Source organism: Hyperolius riggenbachi, chromosome 4 (assembly GCF_040937935.1).
Source record: "Hyperolius riggenbachi isolate aHypRig1 chromosome 4, aHypRig1.pri, whole genome shotgun sequence".
In the NCBI taxonomy this organism is placed as follows: Eukaryota; Metazoa; Chordata; class Amphibia; order Anura; family Hyperoliidae; genus Hyperolius; species Hyperolius riggenbachi.
The window spans coordinates 87,745,827-87,768,843 of record NC_090649.1 but is presented as its reverse complement, the minus strand read 5'-3'; the positions used below and the strand labels follow the sequence as shown (position 1 = coordinate 87,768,843).

The window sequence follows — 23,017 nt, the reverse complement described above, 5'->3', positions numbered from 1 at the left end:
CTCCCTCTCTCCCTCCTCCTCCTCCGGAGGATCTTGTCTTCCAGGGATTTGTAGGATGTCAAAAGTACGCTTACATACCTTGGCCAGGAATCGAACCCAGGTCAACTGCTTGGAGGGCAGCTGTGCTCACCACTATACTACCGACACTACAGGCTGAAGCCAGCCTAGCTGGCCTGGGAAGGATGAAAAGCTAGGTGGCCATGCAACCATTCCTGCTAACCTAAAGCTTACTTGTGTCTTACAACACATTGGCTTAAGACTCTACCAAATCCAATGCTCCAATATGGGGAAGCTTCTCTGTTTGCGGTTTTTTTTGTGTGGTGTCACGGTTCAGTCATCTCTTCAAATACAAGAGACGCCCAGGAGTAGTCTTAGCTACCGTAATATCTGTTACGGCAGGGCCCTTATTACACTTTCTCTTACAGGGCTATGGAAACTGTTTTGCCCATGCGATAAAGCAAGGTGCAAAAATGAAATCATGCCTAACAGAGGATGGTTTTGATCCATCAACCTCTGGGTTATCGGCCCAGCACACTTCTGCTGCGCCAATCTGCAGTCTGCTTACATTTGTATACAATCTTCAAATTTAAGAAGGGTACATTAGTTGAAATAGTTACACTACAATCTAAGTTACAGCAAGGCCCTAATGATACTTTCTCTTAAGAGGCTATGGTCGCTGATTGGCCCATGTGGTAAAGCAAGGAAGAAAACCCCAGATAGCCATTTAGCAGCAACAAAATACACACAGTCCTCGTGGCACAATTGGTTAGTGCATTTGGCTGTTAACCGAAAGGTTGGTGGTTCAAGGCCATCAGGGATGGCCTTGCATTTTGTGTTCAACAGTTGTCCGAAGAAAATCCCAGATAGCCATTTAGCAGCCACAACATACACACAGTCCTTGTGGCATAACTGGTTATTGCATTTGGCTGTTAACCGAAAGGTTGGTTGTTCAAGCCCTCCCAGGGACGCCCTTGCCTTTTGTGTTTTGTGAAATGAACTAATGTACCCTTCTTAAACTTGAAGATTGTATACAATTGTAAGCAGACTGCAGAGTAGTGCAGCGGAAGTGTGCTGGGCCCATAACCCAGAGGTTGATGGATCAAAACCATCCTCTGTTAGGCATGATTTCATTTTTGCACCTCGCTTTATCGCATGGGTAAAACCGTTTCCATAGCCCTGTAAGAGAAAGTGTAATAAGGGCCCTGTCTTAACATAGATATTACGGTAGCTAAGACTACTCCTGGGCCTTTCTTGTAGTTGAAGAGATGACTGAACCGTGACACCACACTTAAAAAAAAAAAAAAAAAAAACAGCAAACAGAGAAGCTTCCCCATATTGGAGCATTGGATTTGGTAAAGTCTTAAGCCAATGTGTTGTAAGACACAAGTAAGCTTTAGGTTAGCAGGAATGGTTGCATGGCCACCTAGCTTTTCATCCTTCCCAGGCCAGCTAGGCTGGCTTCAGCCTGTAGTGTTGGTAGTATAGTGGTGAGCATAGCTGCCCTCCAAGCAGTTGACCTGGGTTCGATTCCTGGCCAAGGTATGTAAGCGTGCTTTTGACATCCTACAAATCCCTGGAAGACAAGATCCTCCTCCGGAGGGAGGATTATACCCCTTGACTGATGTATACACATATAGTTGTGTAGGCCTGCAATATAGCATTGAATGGGATTTCTGCCCTTAAAACACTGCTTTGTGTGAAAACCAATTTTTTATCCGGGACTTTTGACGTGTATCCCAGTCAACCATGTCTCCCTCCAGGTGTTTGATGCTTTGAAACATCTTTTCTATTACTTTTCTGGCCAGCATAATTTTTTCTAATTTTGCAAGTTCGCCTCCTCATTGAAGTCTATGGCGTTATAACCTCCGATCTTAGGATCGCGAACCTACCGCGAAAGTTCGGTTTGCGCGAACTTTCGCGGTAGGTTCGCGATCCTAAGATCGGAGGTTCGGGCCATTTCTAGTTATAACATCCCCCCAAAATTTTCAAAAAATAGTGCCCCCAAAATATATGGAAACCCTTTTTTTTTCTTAAACAAGTCCCTGATTGTACCCAATTTTTTTTTATTTTTACCTGGTGTGGATGCTGTTACCTAATTGCAGGAACTATGCAGTGCCAGCAGGATTGAGGGGATTCTTTTTTAGCTATTTTAACAAACTTGTCTCAGTATACCAATAACAGAACGCTTCCCATTCAGATAAGATAAGTACACTATGACCAGAAGGTAATTAAATTCTTTCTCACTCTCCTTTTTAACAGTTTACATAGTGTTGAAAGCCTGTTGTCTAGGTGGTTTTGGTGTGTGAGAGACAGTAAGCCATGATGGTAAGGAGAGAAAATTAACACTGAGCTAGGTAAAAAAAAAAAGGGGGGGGGGGGGTCAGAAGAGATGTCACTTTTGCCATCACAGAAAAACAGTAAAGATGGAAAGCAGCAGAAATTTTATTCATTTATTTATATATCACATTTCTCCTAAATCTGTCAGTGAACACTAAAAACTTTAGTGCAAGCTAAAGGAAGGTGGCAGCCCCAGGACCGCATAACGCCAAAAGGTGTCAAGAGCGGTGGGCGGAGATTAGCAGGGATCTCGTGCTGATGTGAGTGCATCCCTGCTTGAGTAACGGAGCTCTGCTCCGTCATCAGTCTACCAGCACCGATTGCCGCCAGCAGACTGTTAGACGGCGAAACCGCCGTCTATTACATTGTACAGTGCTGTACTGGGGACAGCAGTGGCTGATGCCCATGAGAGAGTATCGCCCTGATTGGCTGGCGGGGGGAGGGAGGGGGGAAATACAAATAAATAAAAGCTGCAGAGCACTGAATTGTAAAAAAATAGCCTGGTCACTGGGGGTGGAGGGGGTGGGGGGAGGAGCCTGTGGTCCTGAAGCGGTTAAGGGATCTTGGGAGGCTTCCGAAGCACTCGTGTCTCCCAGTTCTCCCTTTGACAGGTGGATCTAAACAGCGCATATGCATTACAGAGCCGCCCCTTTGCCGAAGCCAGCAAATTTGAATTGGGGGCAGCACTGGAATCAGAGGACAGGAAAGGCTCTATGAGATTCAGAGGCTTCCCTCTCCATAGGTAAGTATCTGACTTGCAGCAGAGGTTCTCAGGAAGATCTTCTCTTTATTTTAAATGTGGCAATAATATAGAAAAAAAGTCTGGGATGCCCTTGCAGATTCAGGCCATTGAAAACTATATTCTAGCCGATATTTTATTTTAAACCATAGCTGCTCCCCCCCCCAACTATTCTCAAAGTGCATTTCCATAACTACCTCCTTGTACTCACCTCTGAGAGTATACATTTAACATGATGCTACCTCAACCATAGCCAATTGTGGTCCCAATGAGAATGGAAGGGCTGGAAGGAGGGGGGGCAAAAGTGTTGAACCTATATCTACTCTTTTCCTCTTTTCCAAGGGCATAATGAAACTAAAAACACAGTATCAGCCATTCACATATTCTAATATATTATATATATATATATATATATATATATATATAGATAGATAGATAGATAGATAGATAGATACATACACACAGTATATTTGTTTAAAGCCTACCTGAACTCAGCTCCAAAAGATAGGCAACAGCATAATAACCATTAAAGAAAAACGTTTTTTGTTACAGCTGATACAAATCCTGCAATAAATCTGCAGTGTGTCTACTTCCTGCTTTTATGAAAGCAGACATAGGGTTAACATCCTGTGTTTACAAATTAGCAGCTCTGCCGAGCTGGCCAGCTGACACAGATGAGAGATCAAATTACAGTTATGGTTAGTCACAGATTAGAGGGATTAAGACAGGCTAAAGTCTTTAAATACATACAGGGTGCATTTCATTGTTTTCCTTCTGTCCTGTGCAAGAGTTCAGGTCCACTTTAAAGTGGGTATGTGTTTTTTTCCGTATCCTCAAGGAAGGGGAGTGAGGATACTGCTCATCCTGGTTAGGGACCAAGGTTTTCAGGGGACTGGTATAGGTAGAGTAGGAACCCTTGCCACAAGAGGAAAGTGTACCTGAGAGGTAAGCAAATAAAAGTTTTATACCTATCTGGGCCTTTTCCAGCCCCCTCTGCACCGATCTATCCCACGCTGTCCTTCTCCACCTCCTCGTTTGCTCGGTAGAAGCCCCATTGACTTGGCAAGTCGGGTCCAGTCGGAGTAGGTGCAGTTCTCCCACACGTGCACCACCGTCTTGCTCTCGCAGCTGGGAGCATTTTGCGCCTGTGCAGTACCCTCCCAGCACTGTAGAGTGGTGGGGCACGCGACCGAGCCACGCATGCGCAGTACGCAGTGACAGGCCAAGCTAACAGGGCTTCTACCGAGCAAATAAGGAAGCGGAGGAAGATTAGTCACAGATGAGGGGAAATTAGACAGGCTAAACGCTCTAAATACACACAGGCTGCATTTCTCTACGTTTTCCTTCTGTCCTGTGCAAGAGGTTCAGGTCCACTTTAAACAAAAGAAGCTGTGAGTAGACAGCCCTCATCAGCATGGCACAGCTGTCAGCAGTGATTGGTGCGCGCTGACACTGCATGAGTCTCAAGGATTCCCAATGTCCTTACAGTACAGAGGACACATCAATTATTCTGGGTGCCATATTACAAAGACAGCAGCCCTTGCAGCTCCAGACATTAAGACAATTAAACAAAGTCTTACTTAAAGGGACACTTAAGCCAGGAATAAAAAAAATCAGTTTTCCTTTCCTGGGGCTTCTACCAGCCCCCTCCAGCCGTCCTGTGCCCTCGCAGTCACTCACAGAGCCTCCGGTTCCCCGCCGCCAGCTAGTTTTGTTTTCGCTGACAGGCCCTGACAAGCCTTGGCATGCGTATTTTTCTTTGCGTTCCCGTCCGCAATAGCGTCTTGCGCCTGTGCAGGATGCTAGTGAGGACAGGAACATGAAGAAGGATAGGCGTGGCCAGGCCTGTGCAGGCTCAGAAAGCCCGCCGACTCCCTGTCAGCGAAAACGAAACTAGCTGACGGCGGGAGACCGGAGGCTCTGTGAATGACTGCAAGGGCACGGGACGGCTGCAGGGGGCTGGTAGAAGCCCCAGGTAAGTAAAACTGTTTTTTTTTTTTTTTTTTTACTCCTGGTTTATTTGTCCCTTTAAAGCCCCAGTTCCCAAAACATTAACCACTTGAGGACCTAGGGCTTTCTACCCCTTAAGGACCGGCCACTTTTTTTCCATTCAGACCACTGCAGCTTTCACGGTTTATTGCTCGCTCATACAACCTACCACCTAAATGAATTTTGGCTCCTTTTCTTGTCACTAATAAAGCTTTCTTTTAGTGCTATTTGATTGCTCCTGCGATTTTTACTTTTTATTATATTCAGCAAAAAAGACATGAATTTTGGCAAAAAAATGATTTTTTTAACTTTCTGTGCTGACAGTTTTCAAATAAAGTAAAATTTCTGTATACATGCAGCGCGAAAAATGTGGACAAACATGTTTTTGATTAAAAAAACCCCATTCAGTGTATATTTATTGGTTTGGGTAAAAGTTATAGCGTTTACAAACTATGGTGCAAAAAGTGAATTTTCCCATTTTCAAGCATCTCTGACTTTTCTGACCCTCTGTCATGTTTCATGAGGGGCTAGAATTCCAGGATAGTATAAATACCCCCCAAATGACCCCATTTTGGAAAGAAGACATCCCAAAGTATTCACTGAGAGGCATAGTGAGTTCATAAAAGATATTATTTTTTGTCACAAGTAAGCGGAAAATGACACTTTGTGAAAAAAAAAAAAAAAAAAAAAAAAGTTTCCATTTCTTCTAACTTGCGACAAAAAAAAATGAAATCTGCCACGGACTCACCATGCTCCTCTCTGAATACCTTGAAGTGTCTACTTTCCAAAATGGGGTCATTTGTGGGGTGTGTTTACTGTCCTGACATTTTGGGGGGTGCTAAATTGTAAGCACCCCTGTAAAGCCTGAAGGTGCTCATTGGACTTTGGACCCCTTAGCGCAGTTAGGGTGCAAAAAAGTGCCACACATGTGGTATTGCCGTACTCAGGAGAAGTAGTATAATGTGTTTTGGGGTGTATTTTTACACATACCCATGCTGGGTGGGAGAAATATCTCTGTAAATGACAATTTGTTAATTTTTTTTACACACAATTGTCCATTTACAGAGATCTTTCTCCCACTCAGCATGGGTATGTGTAAAAATACACCACAAAACACATTATACTACTTCTCCTGAGTACGGCGATACCACATGTGTGGCACTTTTTTGCACCCTAACTGCGCTAAAGGGCCCAAAGTCCAATGAGTACCTTTAGAATTTCACAGGTCATTTTGAGAAATTTCGTTTCAAGACTACTCCTCACGGTTTAGGGCCCCTAAAATGCCAGGGCAGTATAGGAACCCCACAAATGACCCCATTTTAGAAAGAAGACACCCCAAGGTATTCCGTTAGGAGTATAGTGAGTTCATAGAAGATTTTATTTTTTTGTCAAAAGTTAGCGGAAATTGATTTTAATTGTGTTTTTTCACAAAGTGTCATTTTCCACTAACTTTTGACAAAAAATAAAATCTTCTATGAACTCACCATACTCCTAACGGAATACCTTGGGGTGTCTTCTTTCTAAAATGGGGTCATTTGTGGGGTTCCTATACTGCCCTGGCATTTTAGGGGCCCTAAACCGTGAGGAGTAGTCTTGAAACGAAATTTCTCAAAATGACCTGTGAAATTCTAAAGGTACTCATTGGACTTTGGGCCCTTTAGCGCAGTTAGGGTGCAAAAAAGTGCCACACATGTGGTATCGCCGTACTCAGGAGAAGTAGTACAATGTGTTTTGGGGTGTATTTTTACACATACCCATGCTGGGTGGGAGAAATACCTCTGTAAATGGACAATTGTGTGTAAAAAAATCAAAAGATTGTCATTTACAGAGGTATTTCTCCCACCCAGCATGGGTATGTGTAAAAATACACCCCAAAACACATTATACTACTTCTCCCGAGTACGGCGATACCACATGTGTGGCACTTTTTTGCACCCTAACTGCACTAAGGGGCCCAAAGTGCAATGAGTACCTTTAGGATTTCACAGGTCATTTTTGTTTCAAGACTACTCCTCACGGTTTAGGGCCCCTAAAATGCCAGGGCAGTATAGGAACCCCACTAATGACCCCATTTTAGAAAGAAGACACCCCAAGGTATTCCGTTAGGAGTATGGTGAGTTCATAGAAGTTTTTATTTTTTTGTCACAAGTTAGCGGAAATTGATTTTAATAGTTTTTTTTCACAAAGTGTCATTTTCCGCTAACTTGTGACAAAAAATAAAATCTTCTATGAACTCACCATACTCTGTACGGAATACCTTTGGGTGTCTTCTTTCTAGAATGGGGTCATTTGTGGGGTTCCTATACTGCCCTGGCATTTTAGGGGCCCTAAACCGTGAGGAGTAGTCTTGAAACCAAATGTCGCAAAATGACCTGTGAAATCCTAAAGGTACTCATTGGACTTTGGGCCCCTTAGCGTACTTAGGGTGTAAAAAAGTGTCACACATGTGGTACCGCCGTACTCAGGAGAAGTAGTATAATGCGTTTTGGGGTGTATTTTTACACATACCCATGCTAAGTGGGAGAAATATCTCTGTAAATGACAATTGTTTGATTTTTTTACACACAATTGTCCATTTACATAGAAATTTCTCCCATCCAGCATGGGTATGTGTAAAAATACACCCCAAAACACATTATACTACTTTTCCTGAGTACAGCGGTACCACATGTGTGACAATTTTTTGCAGCCTAGGTGCGCTAAGGGGCCCAACGTCCTATTCACAGGTCATTTTTAAGCATTTGTTTTCTAGACTACTCCTCGCGGTTTAGGGCCCCTAAAATGCCAGGGCAGTATAGGAACCCCACAAGTGACCCCATTTTAGAAAGAAGACACCCCAAGGTATTCCGTTAGGTGTATGGCGAGTTCATAGAAGATTTTATTTTTTGTCACAAGTTAGTGAAAAATGACACTTTGTGAAAAAAAACCAATAAAAATTAATTTCCGCTAACTTTTGACAAAAATAAAATCTTCTATGAACTCGTCATACACCTAACAGAATACCTTGGGGTGTCTTTTTTTCTAAAATAGGGTCACTTGTGGGGTTCCTATACCGCCCTGGCATTTTACAGGCCCAAAACCGTGAGTAGTCTGGAAACCAAATGTCTCAAAATGACTGTTCAGGGGTATAAGCATCTGCAAATTTTGATGACAGGTGGTCTATGAGGGGGCGAATTTTGTGGAACCGGTCATAAGCAGGGTGGCCTTTTAGATGACAGGTTGTATTGGGCCTGATCTGATGGATAGGAGTGCTAGGGGGGTGACAGGAGGTGATTGATGGGTGTCTCAGGGGGTGGTTAGAGGGGAAAATAGATGCAATCAATGCACTGGGGAGGTGATCGGAAGGGGGTCTGAGGGGGATCTGAGGGATTGGCCGAGTGATCAGGAGCCCACACGGGGCAAATTGGGGCCTGATCTGATGGGTAGGTGTGCTAGGGGGTGACAGGAGGTGATTGATGGGTGTCTCAAGGTGTGATTAGAGGGGGGAATAGATGCAAGCAATGCACTGGCGAGGTGATCAGGGCTGGGGTCTGAGGGCATTCTGAGGGTGTGGGCGGGTGATTGAGTGCCCTAGGGGCAGATAGGGGTCTAATCTGATAGGTAGCAGTGACAGGGGGTGATTGATGGGTAATTAGTGGGTGTTTAGGGTAGAGAATAGATGGAAACACTGCGCTTGGGTGGTGATCTGATGTCGGATCTGCGGGCGATCTATTGGTGTGGGTGGGTGATCAGTTTGCCCGCAAGGGGCAGGTTAGGGGCTGATTGATGGGTGGCAGTGACAGCGGGTGATTGATGGGTGGAAGTGACAGGGGGTGATTGATGGGTGGCAGTGACAGGGGGTGATTGATGGGTGATTGATAGGTGATTGACAGGTAATCAGTGGGTTATTACAGGGGAGAACAGATGTAAATATTGCACTGGCGAATTGATAAGGGGGGGTCTGAGGGCAATCTGAGCGTGTAGGCGGGCGATTGGGTGCCCGCAAGGGGCAGATTAGGGTCTGATCTGATGGGTAACAGTGACAGGTGGTGATAGGGGGTGATTGATGGGTAATTAGTGGGTGTTTAGAGGAGAGAATAGATGTAAACGCTGCGCTTGGGTGGTGATCTGATGTCGGATCTGCGGGCGATCTATTGGTGTGGGTGGGTGATCAGATTGCCCGCAAGGGGCAGGTTAGGGGCTGATTGTTGGGTGGCAGTGACGGGGTGATTGATGGGTGATAGGTGATTGGCAGGTGATTGACAGGTGGTCAGTGGGTTATTACAGGGAAGGACAGATGTAATTAATGCACTGGCGAATTGATAAGGGGGGGGGTCTGAGGGCAATCTGAGCGTGTGGGCGGGTGATTGGGTGCCCGCAAGGGGCAGATTAGGGTCTGATCTGATAGGTAACAGTGACAGGTGGTGATAGGGGGTGATTGATGGGTGATTGATGGGTAATTAGTGGGTGTTTAGAGAAGATAACAGATGTAAACAATACATTTGGGAGGTAATCTGACGGCGGGTTTGCGGGCGATCTAATGGTGTGGGTGGGTGATCAGATTGCCCGCAAGGGGCAGGTTAGGGGCTGATTGATGGGTGGCAGTGACAGGGGGTGATTGATGGGTGATAGGTGATTGGCAGGTGATTGACAGGTGATCAGTGGGTTATTACAGGGAAGAACAGATGTAATTAATGCACTGGTGAATTGATAAGGGGGGGTCAGAGGGCAATCTGAGCGTGTGGGCGGGTGATTGGGTGCCCGCAAGGGGCAGATTAGGGTCTGATCTGATAGGTAAAAGTGACAGGTGGTGATAGGGGGTGATTGATGGGTGATTGATGGGTAATTAGTGTGTGTTTAGAGGAGAGAATAGATGTAAACAATGGATTTGGGAGGTGATCTGATGTCGGATCTGCGGGCGATCTATTGGTGTGGGGGGGTGATCAGATTGCCCGCAAGGGGCAGGTTAGGGGCTGGCTGATGGGTGGCAGTGACAGGGGGTGATTGACGGGTGATTGATGGGTGATTGACAGGTGATTGACAGGTGATTGACAGGTGATCAGGGGGATAGATGCATACAGTAAACAGGGGGGGTGGTCTGGGGGGGGGGTCTGGGGAGAATCTGAGGGGTGGGGGGTGATCAGGAGGGGGCAGGGAGCAGGGTGGGGGATAAAAAAAAAAATAGCGTTGACAGATAGTGACAGGGAGTGATTGATGGGTGATTAGGGGGGTGATTGGGTGCAAACAGGGGTCTGGGGGGTGGGCAGGGGGGGGTCTGATGGGTGCTGTGGGCGATCTGGGGCAGGGGGGGGGGGAAAATCAGTGTGCTTGGTGCAGACTAGGGTGGCTGCAGCCTGCCCTGGTGGTCCCTCGGACACTGGGACCACCAGGGCAGGAGGCAGCCTGTATAATACACTTTGTAAACATTACAAAGTGTATTATACACTTTGTATGCGGCGATCGCAGGGTTAACATCCCGCCGGCGCTTCCGTATGGCCGGCGGGATGTTGCGGCGGGTGAGCGGCGCCAGGCGGAGGCGGAGGATCGCGTCACTGATGACGCGATCGCTCCGCCCATGCCCCTACAAGGACCGCCGCCAATTGTCAATACGGCGGTCCTTGCGGGGTGCACTTCCCGGCCGCCAATTGTACATACGGCGGTCGGGAAGTGGTTAAAGAGGAACTTCAGCCTAAACAAACATACTGTCATTAAGTTACATTAGTTATGTTAATTAAAATAGATAGGTAATATAATATCTTACCCACCCTGTTTTAAAAACACAGGCAAATGTATGTGATTTCGTGGGGGCAGCCATATTTTTGGTGGAAAGGAGGTGACAGGGAGCAGGAGACACAGTTCCATCTGTCCTATGTCCTGATCACCCCTCCCAGCTGCACGCACTAGGCAACGAGAACAACATCAGAAATCCCATCATGCTTTGCACAGCATCAGGGGAAAAAATGTCCGGGCAGATTTTTTGATGGGGTGGAACTTAGCTTCTATGCAGCTAAAAATGAGACTTGGGCAAGAAAAACAAAGTTTTGATACTGTGAAACTGTTAAAGAATCACCAAGCCTTTTCAGTGCTGCTGAGTAGATATTTAGTCTGGAGGTTCACTTTAAGGTATTTAATGGACTAATTAGAAACGTAATGCATACACATTTTTTTTTAAGTAGCATTTTTTGCAAAAAATGTTTCCCAAATTCCCTGATGTAGCAGTTAGTTGATGCTAACTTCCTCTCCACCACACTCCAAGACTCTGTTCACCGTTTCTCTGACCTCCTCCCTCCTCTACTCTACATATAGCTAAAATAAATCATTCAGTACAGATGACCATAACTAATAAAACTCACAAGCAATACTAAAAGTTCTTGCATGTTTTCTGGTTCTCTCAGTTACAGCATTCATCACTAAAGAGTGAAGAGATTTATTTAGGAAAGGGTTCTTTACAGTAAGCATGTTTAATATGTGAAATGCATTGCCACAGCAAGTAGTTATAGCAAATTCTATATCTGCGTTTAAAGGGGGCTTAGATGCTTTCCATGCGTTGAACGACATCCATGGCTATAATTACTAGGTAATTCCCAGCGGTGTTGATCCAGGGATTTTATCTGATTATTATCTGGAGTCAGGAAGGATTTTTTTCCCTTTTAGGGCTAATTGGACCATGCCTTGTAAGGGTTTTTCACCTTCCTCTGGATCAACAGGGATATGTGAGGGATCGGGCAGGGATGGGTTGAGGCAGAGGCAAGAGAGGCTCTAGCCTCAGGGTGCAGTGTTGGAAGGGGAGCACAACTCACTCAGCTGTCATTCCCCTAATGTGTTTGAAGCAGAGAGAAATAAGAAAAGGGGATACATGGCAGTGACTGCAAGCCAGATAACTAGAGATTAAGGTGTTGGGGGCCGGGGGCGCCTTTTATTCTAATAGCAATCAGTGTGTGACGGCTGGGGTGGGAGGGATGGAGGGGCGCACTTTGGTGTCTCAGCCTTGGGTGCTGGAGGACCTTGTCCCAGCTCTGGGAGCGGGCTGTATTGTACTTTATTTTCTGGTTGAACTCAATGGACGTATGTCAACCCAAATAACTATGTAACTGTAAAGACATTTTATCAGATACAGAAGAATTTAGTTATAGTAAACTATTATAGCTCGGGCTAAAGTAAACTCAGTCCACAGGTCCTAATTGTCCGCCTGTATTTATGTAAAATGTATGACTCATTCTGATATAGTAAACTGCTTAGCCTGGTCCCTTGGAGTTTACTATAAAGAGATTCGACTGTAATATAAAAGATGAAAGTTTATCATCAAAGAGCATGCACTATGCATCGACTTCAACCGCCTAAAGCCATGCCATATGTTTTCACATTACAAATCTGAACCTGGAGTACTGTCTGCCTCTTATGCTGATGCCCTGTCTGCACCGTGTTATTCCAGCATCAGTGTGCTTTACTGCTTAATGTGAATTTAAAGGGGAATCCTTGAGGTAGCTTCTTGCTTTGTTGTTTATATGCATTTTTTTCTTTTTTTGCTGCATCTTTGGAGTAAATTTTTACTATTTGCTCCATCTCTGAACAAGTTTGCAATGGCCATAGCCATGGAGGCTGCCATATTTATTTTCTTTTAATTAATGCACATTGCCTGGCTGTCCTGCTAATCCTCTGCCTCTAAGGCTGGATTGACAGTGGTCAGTTGCATAATGTATGGGTTATAATGAGTGTGAACTGCAATGGACACTGGACAAAGTCTGTATACAAAGCTTGCATGCTGCGAGATAGAAAAATGTGATCCATTACAGCACAGAACTGTGAACAGGCCCATAGCATTGTACGGGCGGTGAGTTGACAAGCAGAATTATTCTGCAATACAAATGAGCATTGTGAACTTGCGCCAATGCATTCAGCAATATACCCTGAACAAGCATGCAGAGGTTTCTGACAAGATTAGCCACATGCTTGTTTCAGGTGTGTGATTCAGACACAACAAATCAGAAAGATCAACAGGACAGCCAGGCAACTGGAATTGTTTAAAAGGAAATAAATATGGCAGGCTCCATATGTCTCTCACATCGGGTTTCTTTTAACATTTGTCTGGGCTGCAGGTTTTACTGTATGTAAACAAGTGGACTTTTCATGTGCAAGTAATAATACTACTTTGATAAAAATGTGACCCTTTATATTATTATGTTGGCTTTGAAGAAGCCAACATAATGTTCTTCAAGTGCAGCTCGTTCTTATTATGTTGGCTTTGAAGAAGCCAACATATTGTTCTTGTTTTTTCCTTTGCTCCTTACGTTCCTTCAATTTTAGGAGTAGAAGCGCCAAACTTTCCACACGTATTTGTCTTATAGCGAAGTAGGTTGCTTGTGCTTTAGTAAGCAATCCCACCGTCCGCGCCCCTGCAGCAGACCCTGGAGGACTTCTTTTTTCGTATTGACTTTGACAGGGAAAATTTTCAAATCGCCACCGCTCGTACAGTTTTTAAGCTACACTACCCAAACTTGTACCACAAATTGTTGGTGTCAGCTCGAATTGAAATATGTATTTTTGGGTAGCACCACAAAGTGGGTGGAGCTACAAAGGCCCAATGAAAATTTAGCAATTTTCTATATGCTACTCCTCCCAGAGTTTATGGAGTATAATTATGAAACTTTACACAATTGGTTAGAGGGCTATAAGGTCTCACGATTTCTAGTTATGTCACTTGATATTTTAAAGCATGTTAATTTAGCAATATTGATATAGGTAGTCCCTGACTTACGAACGCCCAATTTATGAATGACCCACTGATATGAATGTCATGTATTCTGTTGGAACAAGTCACTTTTTTTTTTTTCAAATGGGACTTTTTGTAATTTTTTGATAAAAATCAATAAAAAATGCAAAGAAAAAATGTCTTTTAAACCTGTATAAGCAGGTACAGAGGGCACAGGTGACACAGAGGGGGACACTGGAGGCACAGGGGGGCACAGAGGAGGCACAGGGGACAGAGAAAGCGGTGTTCCGACTTAATAACAGATTCAGGTTAAGAACAAACCCACAGTCTTCCTCGTTAACCGGGGACTACATGTATAATGAATATCAATCAAACATCTGTATATTGAAGAATAGTTACTTATAGCTGGAAATGACATTCACGGTTGTTGTTGAAATGCAAAGTCGCTGTAATAGTGCCCTGCTGATGACATTGGGCAACGGTTTGTAGAATAACGAGTGCCCGAGACATTTTGAAGAATACATACAGTATGGAACAGATGTGATTATCAAGAATGGTTTGGATATGTCACAACATTTAGACAACAAGTTCATGCAGCTACCAGTGTGATGATAATTATGGTAATCTCATCAGCTTTGTGCTAGTCTCATCAGATCATCCTCCATCAACACGGTTCACACAGGCTCTAATTTAGGAATGAATAATTCTGATGACAGGCCCTGGCTTCAGCTGAAAATCATTAGATCTGCCTCATTTTATTTTATTAATCCTCCTCAGGAAAACCATATAAGTGACAGTATTATGAGGTCTGAGGAATGGCTCTTCCACCGTTAATGCTTCTTTCACAACATCACAAGATCCATGAGGCTAACTAGGCCCAGGGTGAGATGCGGGCTATATCCAATTCTGAACTATTTAAAGCACAAGGGTCAGCCATACTATACCAGGGAGAAAAAAACCTATAGAAGTAGATAAAGACTTGTTCTACTTACATAACATGTGTATTGTACTGTCCACGTTTTGATTTCAGTGAATTTTATGTAGTAACTAAAGAGAGACCAGTTCCAGGCCTTTTCCCTATATACTGCCTCTGACTGAAGCCGATCCTGATGTCATTTCCTATCTAAGGGCTCGTTTCCACTATCGCGAATCCGCATGCATCCAACGCATGCGGATTCGCACATGTAATGCAAGTGGATGGGCCTGTTTCCACTGTAGCGTTGTTGAGGTGCGTTTTTTTCAGCGGTGAGAAAACGCACAAAAGAGCCGCAGAATTCGCCTGCGAGTGGAATGCATGCGAATCGCAGGCAATGTATTTAATAGGGAAATCGCATGCTTTTTTTTACGCGATTACGCGTGCGATTCCGCATAGGAACCAAAGTAAATTAACACAGGCAGTGACAAGGTTAAAAACGCATATAGCCTAACCTATGCGAAATCGCATGCGTAATCGCGTAAAATAACACGTAAAAAACCGCACCTGCATGCGATTTCATCAGCGGTGGAATACAGGCGATTCCGCACCGCAATAGTGGAAACGAGCCCTTACTCTTTTTTTTTTTATCCTCTGTCTGAAATGGTATATGCAGAACTACACGGCCATATCTAGTTTGCTTTGTAAAGGTGGCCACCAACCAACCAATCGACCATCCAATTCAATTATTATAATCAAATTGGATGAAAATTGGTGCTGCCAAGTATATGCCCGACCGACAAAGCGACCGATTTCGAGACAGAAATTGGCCGTACGGTCGATCGCACATGCCGGAAGATGTCGGGCTGAAGTTGGTTGGTCGGGTATACGGCGGTCGATTTGCGAACGAGCGACGAGACAACGAAACCACCGCCGCAATGTATAAATGTATGTAGTGTGTGTGCATTTATACATTACCTGTCAGTGTCAGCCTCGACGCGGTTTTTCGTCCATCTCGCCGAGTTCCGCACATACGCTGGCGGCGCATAGCGTCTGACGCTATGCGCCGCTAGCGTGCATGCGGCTGTTACCCGGCGAGATAGACGGACACCCCGCGTAAGCTCCTACAGGACAGGTAATGTATACATGCACACACATTACATGCATTTATACATTTTGAGGGCAGGGGACAGGCGGACGCGGCGGGCTCAGCCGATTCCCTGATGATTTGATGCTGATATCGGACGGGAATCGGCCTGTAGTGTATGGGCAGATTCGACAAGAGACAAATTTATCTCTACTCAGATTCGATTAGAGATAAATTTGTCTCTTGGCCGAATCTGCCTATAATCTTCTAATGTATGGCCACCTTACATAGATTGGATTTAAGCAGCTACTGCAGAGGGTGAGGTGATTTATCTTCAATTTCCTCTCTCTGCCTCCTGTCACACTGAACAGCCCTCAGCCAATCAGCAAGGAGCAGTAATGTGAGAGGGAAAGAAGGGGAGATAAGGCTTCTTTTCTAGCTTCCATCTCCTCGGCAATATACGAAAATAGAGCCAGGCTAAGATAAGATTCATTACAGCAGACATTTGTGATTATATTGGAATCCTGGCAATGCAGGGTCAGAATATAGACTACATAATAAACACAGAGCAGTAGGTACCAGAAATTTGATTTTATGGCCGTCAATCCCTCCTTTAACCACTTAAGGACACAGGCTTACACCCCCCTTACACACCAGGCTATTTTTTTTACAATTCAATGCTCTGCAGCTTCAACAGTTTGCTTCAGAGCCATACAACTTAGCACCTAAATTATTCTTTGCTCCTTTTCTGTCCACCACCTTATTTTATTTTAAATATATGCATCTATAAATGTGTCTAAATCAGGGGTCTCAAACTCAATTTACCTGGGGGCCGCAGGAGGCAAAGTCAGGATGAGGCCGGGCCGCATAAGGGATTTCACAAAAAAAGTCCTCAAATGTCATTATTAACCGTTTTAATTATTTCTTCTGAACATGAAGTGTCCTACCTTATAGTTCGCTTCAGTGCTCCCATTACAAGTAATCCACCCTGTCCACGTCGCAAAACGAGGCCTGCAGAGCCCCCAAATCGCCCGGGAGGGCAATTCGCCAGCATTTCCTGGAAGGGGCAGAGCTTTAAGCTTCAGCTCTGCCCCTCCTGACGTCAATCGCTGCGGATTGCCGCCTCTGCCCGCCCCTCTCACTCTTCCTCCACAGAGAGGGGCGGGGAGAGGTGGCGATCCGTGCGGCAAATGACGTCAGGAGGGGCAGAGCTACAGCTGGAAGCTCTGCCCCTCAGCGCAGTCGTGGATGTTTGCCCAGGGGATTTGGGGGCTCTGCAGCCCTTGTTTAGCAGCGGGGATGCGGCGGATTACTTGGGAGCACTGAGGCGAACTATAAAGTAAAATAGTTCGCTTCCGTCTCTCTTTTGCTGGCGTGGGCCACAAAATATTGTACCGGGGGCCGCAAATGGCCCGCGAGGCGTGGAGTTTGAGACCCCTGGTCTAAATGGAGCTTACCGACGAATCGCCGCATATACCCACTGCTCTCCCATCATTGCAGGCTTCTCTCTCTCTGCCATCGCTATGACGGCAGAGCTCTGTGCAACAGTCAGGAGCCACTTTCATTGGCTCCTGACCTGTCCCTTAATATAAGCCAATGGGATTAGCCCACAGTGGTCACGCAATCAGGAGCCAATTAAATCGGCTCCTGACCGGCTCACAGAGCTCTGCCATCACACACAGCGCAAGGCAAGTCAACTGCCGCGAGGACAGAGTGACAAGATCGGCGGTAGTGGTGGGCCCACGTGGTGGGGAAGCTGAAATCTAAGTCACCTGCAGGAAGCAGATATCAACCAATGTGGTTTGGAAACCGTTAACTTCTCACTTTGCAATGTCCTGATTTACTGTTTTCCCATTTTTACTAAAGTTCCTCTTTAATTTATATTGCCATGGTTTGATTCAGGGACACAAAGTTTTAGAAAGACTGAAATAGAACATTTGTCAGTGAAGTATAACAGATTTACAACACATATGTCGAAAGAAAGAAACAGGGTAGTCAATCCCAGGGGCTAGAATGCCATACTAGAGCCTATCGCTTGTATTTTTTCTTTTTGTTCTTGTTTTATTGATGGAAGCCGTTATTTCCTGGCTTCTCCATACTGCTGGCTGCCAGAAAAATTAACTAATAACAATAACGGAACATATTTCTTTGATGTGAATACTCTGATTACTATTCTGGCAGTTGTCAGTTTATAAGTAGGGCAGTGTGTGCCCTCCTATCTGGACGCAAAGTCCACTCTGCAGTGCCGCCCATTAATCATGCCAGCTTGTTTGGGCTGCAGGGCACATGGCCCACGCTTTCAACCAGACAGCCAAAACGACTCCGTGCGCCATTCCAACTTAAGAAGCAGATGGGAAGATGCGAGCGATAAAAAATGGGAAAACATGATTTATAGACTTTAAAACTGGAACTTGGAGCAAAATAAAATCTAAAACATAAAACAACCAAACACTTCATATAAGGAGTATGTAAATGACAGAATTACAATAAAAATGGACATATAAAAGATGAAGTAAGATTGTTTTTAGTAGGCAGAGAATAGCACTTGGTAATTACCATGGATTATCCTACAGACACAAGAGCGTGATGCATGAATATTCAACGGTTTCAAGATGATTTATTTCACCAACATCTACTTGATTGAAGGATCCTTTCTCATCTCAGACACGTCTGCCATTTTGAGCCTACTTAACAGTTGTTAACGTAAACACTTCCAGTTGCAAAATGAACATCTGCCCAGTCTGACGTAAAAAGCGCAAGCGAGAATGCAAAGAAGTAAATAATGTGATCCAGGACATTTAAACAAAGAAACAAAAGGAACATTGGCCTTCGGCAAACCATAGATGGAGAAGTTGGGACTGCAAGCAACTCCTTATTGTATACTCAGAAACACAAAGGAAAATGGGAGCATCTCAGACTGATTTAGACCAATAATTGCTCAGCAATCAGAGGAAGTTAAATAAATCAGATTTACCTCCTTAATGCATCAAAAGGCTCACTCTCATCAAAACACCAAATTGTCAAGCTATAAATTTTACTACTACCCATATTTTTCGGACGTAAGATGGACCTATGTGTAGTTGACAAAAAAAAGGGAAAACAATGAATCCTGATACGTCCATGGTGCATGGGCGTCTTATGTATTTTTTCCCCAAAATGACTATGTCTCCCTTGTACCTTTGGGGTTCACCTTGTACCTTTTGTGTCTCCCCGTTTCCTCCTCTTTCCCTCTTGTGTCTCCCTCTGTCCTTTCTGAGTCTCAGCGAGTGCAGTGATTGGCCCCAATGATGAAAGTGTGGCCCCGCCCTCGAGACCATCTGCTCCAGTAAAAGAGCAGAATCTGTATTGACAGCACCCCCCCCCCCCCCCGCCTGATTGGCAGAGGGGCTTCTGAAGGCGTGCTCTTACACTAACTACTTCCTCACACACTGCCACTCTGGGATGGAGTGAGCACAGTGGGCAGTAGGGGTCGGCGTATCTGGCAGCAGACTGTTGTATATATGTGGGGTCCTGGTGCTGGTCCATTTTGTGATATTCAGACTCGCATAGTTTTTCCCCAACTTTTGGGGGAGAAAAGGTGTGTCTTATTGTTTATTATTTATCCAAAAAATATGGTATACATAATAGTCGAACTCCTGCACATAGGCGCCCAAATTTCCCTGGAAGCACCACCATAGCTGCTAATTACTTTAGGGCCTATGGCGACAACCAATTTATCAGGAGCACCATCGCGCCAAATTTACCTAGCCTGCTCCTGCTTCTATCATTCATCAATGGGATTTGGGATCCCCACTCTACAGCTTCTGTGTATTTGCAGAAACGGCACCAGTTTTAAAGATTTTGGGATGTGCCCTTTTTATTGACATTCAGGCATGGTCACGTTTCCACGAAATTTGACACAACCGGTACAGCTATTCTAGAGCTTGAATTATTGTGGTGGGTCTGGTGTGAATGCAGTTTACGTGGCAGCTGGCTCATCAGTTGATGACTGCATAACGCTTTGTATTTTGGTGATACTAGAATATCTGATAACTGAAATAAAATGTATTTAAAGAGGAACTCCAGTGAAAATAATGTAATAAAAAAGGGCTTCATTTTTACAATAATTATGTATAAATGATTTAGTCAGTGTTTACTCATTGTAAAATCTTTCCTCTCCCCAATTTACATTCTGACATTTATTACATGGAGACATTTTTACTGTGGGCAGGTTATGTAGTTGCAGCTAGCTGTTTTGGCAGTTGGAGACAGCTGTAAACAGCTATTTCCCACAATGTAACAAGGTTTACAGACAGGAAACTGCCAACAGTACTTCGGTCCTCAGAGCTTCTTGTGGGAGGGGTTTCACCACAATATCAGTCATACAGCGCCCCCTGATGGTCTGTTTGTGAAAAGCAATAGATTTCTCATTTAAAAGGGGGTATCAACTACTGAATGGGATAAAGTTAAATTCTTGGTTGGAGTTTCTCTTTAAGTGCAGTTAAGCGCTGAACAAACGGAGCTCATTTCACTGGTTTAAAACATTAGACTTGGGCTCATTACAACTTTATTAAGTAATGAAACCTGAACAGAAACAGCCAAATGAAAGCTAAACTTTCAGTCTCCCACAACCTTCCCTGTGGACTTCTTGTATTACAGCGAGATGTCTCCTTGTGTTCCTCTACTTGTGCTTCCTCGCTTTCACTGTTCTCTTCCCAAATAATATGTTTTAACTCTAATCTAAATTGTGGCCAAAAATCTACACTGTACCTAGGCAGGGTGCATGCAAAATGGGAGCCAGAAATACCCGCTAGTATAATATTGGTAAGCAGTTCCAGTAGTAGAATATCAGCATATGTACTGATATCTTACTATCGCTAAACCTAGCCCTGGTCTTACAGGAGTCCTCCCTCAACCAATGTCTAACCCTAAGTAACCCCCTCCCACCAATACCCAACCCTAACCAATCCCCCCACCAATGTCTAACCATAACCAGCCTTCCCACTGATGCTTAACCCTAAAGGACCCTCCCACTGATGCCTAACACCAATGCCTAATCATAACAAGTCCCCCCCCCAATTGATGCCTAATCATAAACGACCCTCCCACCGATGCCTAAAGGTGCATACACACATCCAACTTTATGCCTGATTGTCATTTGAATCAGTCATTTGAAAAACTTGTCAGGCAAAAAACAGGTCGTTTAAACGACATGTACACACACACGTCCAACAAAGCGGCAACAAACTAAATTCCATGTTGTCTGACAGACTGGACTTTCAAGACGTGCATCATCAAGTTTAAAGAAATCCTATTATCCTGCACCTCTACAGGCATGCGTGAGGTATTAGTTGGTCAAACAACTGCTGGTCCTCTGTAGACACGTATGGGTGTGACAGTTGTTTGAACAACAGTTGGTCCAACTGATCCGCCAAGCGGATAAGGCAAACCGGCTGTTATCAGTCACACGACTATGTGTACACACGACCAACTTGTCGTTCAAGCGACAAGTTGGCCGGAAAAGTTGGGCGTGTGTAGTTGGGGCGGGGGGGAGGGGCTAGGTTGGGGTACCTTCGTAAACATGGACCTATCTTCATGCAAACTATACAAAGGATAATGACAGAGAGATAAGTATAGTTTCGAATCGGATAAGTGTGGAGAGTGAAAGAACAGCTTTGCCTATACTGTCCTACAGTGTTCCTAGTGGTGCGTGATTACCTGGCTGACAGCACGAGAGGAGAAGGTGATCTCATCAGCGAAGGCAATCAGATCACTGGGGATGAGCCTGTCAAAGTACTTCCTGCAGATGTCATAGGCCTGGCTCCATTCACTGGCAGACTGCGAGCCTTTCTTCATTAGTTGGGCCTCCCCATTCCAGAAGAGTTTCTTCAGCCACGTAACGTGTATAGAGCTGGAAGACAGCATGGTTCCATCCAGTTCTGGGATTCTGGAAGCCAACTTAGATACAGCCAGAACATTCTGACTGGTGAGCACCGGCTCCAGGGCCTCTAGGGGGCTTGAAGTGGAGTCCGTCATCTTTTTATAATCCAAACCTGTTCAGAACAAAATTCAGCATTTATTTGAAAATATTTCCCAACTATCCATATTACAGCAAGCTGGGGCTGTTAATACTATATTTTCATTATATGTATACCATTGGCACTGATTCTACAACTTTAAATGGGCACAGGAGTGGAGGAACTGAAAGCATTTTTAGATAAATGCTTTACTGCATAAAGCCTATGAATGTTCTTACCCTATGGGCCCGTTTCCACTAGACGCAAAATCGTATCGCATCAAACCTGAAGCCAATGCAAGTCAATAAAGTAGCGCTATGTGACCCGGGTTAAAGAATCGGATGCATCGGCAGATATCTGCAGCAGGATCAGATTCCTCTAGGCGGTAACAGATGGCCGCATCCAAAGTTCTGGAAGACAACCTGGATGTCAGCCGCGGGTAGTTGCGGCCTAATGCAATGCAATCCCATCCAGGCAGCGGAAATTGGCCCTATCTGTTAGAAGTAGAGAATGTCAATATAATAGATCTGATTACGGTCTGAATTATTATGAGATTATGTTTTGCCCTGTTAAGGGTATCTGAGAACTGTCCACCCATACCTATCAATACTGATTGACTTGGATGACACTCTGGATCATTGTTCTGCTGGATATGGGACTTTTTTTTTTCTTTTTTGATTGGTGTTGGATGTGTTGTGCTGTGGCTGGGTGGCCATCCCATATGCCTTTTAAATAATCTTTGCTTTATTTATGCTAATAAATTGTGATACTACTTTTGCTACTATCTAGCTCCAGTGCTTTATGTTTTTTGTGTTATATATATTATAAACATCCGGAATGTACGTCCCACCATACCCTTCTACCTCCATCATATCTTTTTGAATGGAAATGGGCAAATAAAATGCCCTTTCTGTGTACAGTTCCAAGCTGCATAAATGTGCATGCAAGTTGGCGTTATTCTTGTCCTAAAATTATATATATTATATATGCTCAGCGCAGAGTCCAAAAACAAAAGACGAGTCTTCAACAAAGAATAAGAGCAGGTAAATCTCCACCACAATAAATATTGGGGTCGGCACAGCTCTGCAATCATGGTTACCCAAAAAAGGAAAGAGGCTTACCAGCTGGTGACAACCCACATTATAGGGTTGTATCAAGGCTTAGGTAGGACATCAGGAAGCAACAGTCTGTCCAGGATCCACCAATTCAGCAATGATTCATCTCACTAATGGATATCAGTAAACATCATAAAAAACAAACGGCAGGT

At 44.4% G+C, this 23,017-nt stretch overlaps 1 protein-coding gene across 2 annotated transcripts in view; it reads right to left on the bottom strand.

Annotated features, from left to right (window-relative positions):
- Positions 1–23,017, bottom strand: part of NBAS (NBAS subunit of NRZ tethering complex) — a 916,216-nt gene that overhangs the window by 261,817 nt on the left and 631,382 nt on the right. For both annotated transcript variants that reach the window (XM_068280281.1, XM_068280282.1), the window contains exon 44: positions 21,452–21,786. In XM_068280281.1, coding sequence (XP_068136382.1) covers positions 21,452–21,786 — 335 coding nt within the window. The remainder of the gene's footprint in view (positions 1–21,451; positions 21,787–23,017) is intronic.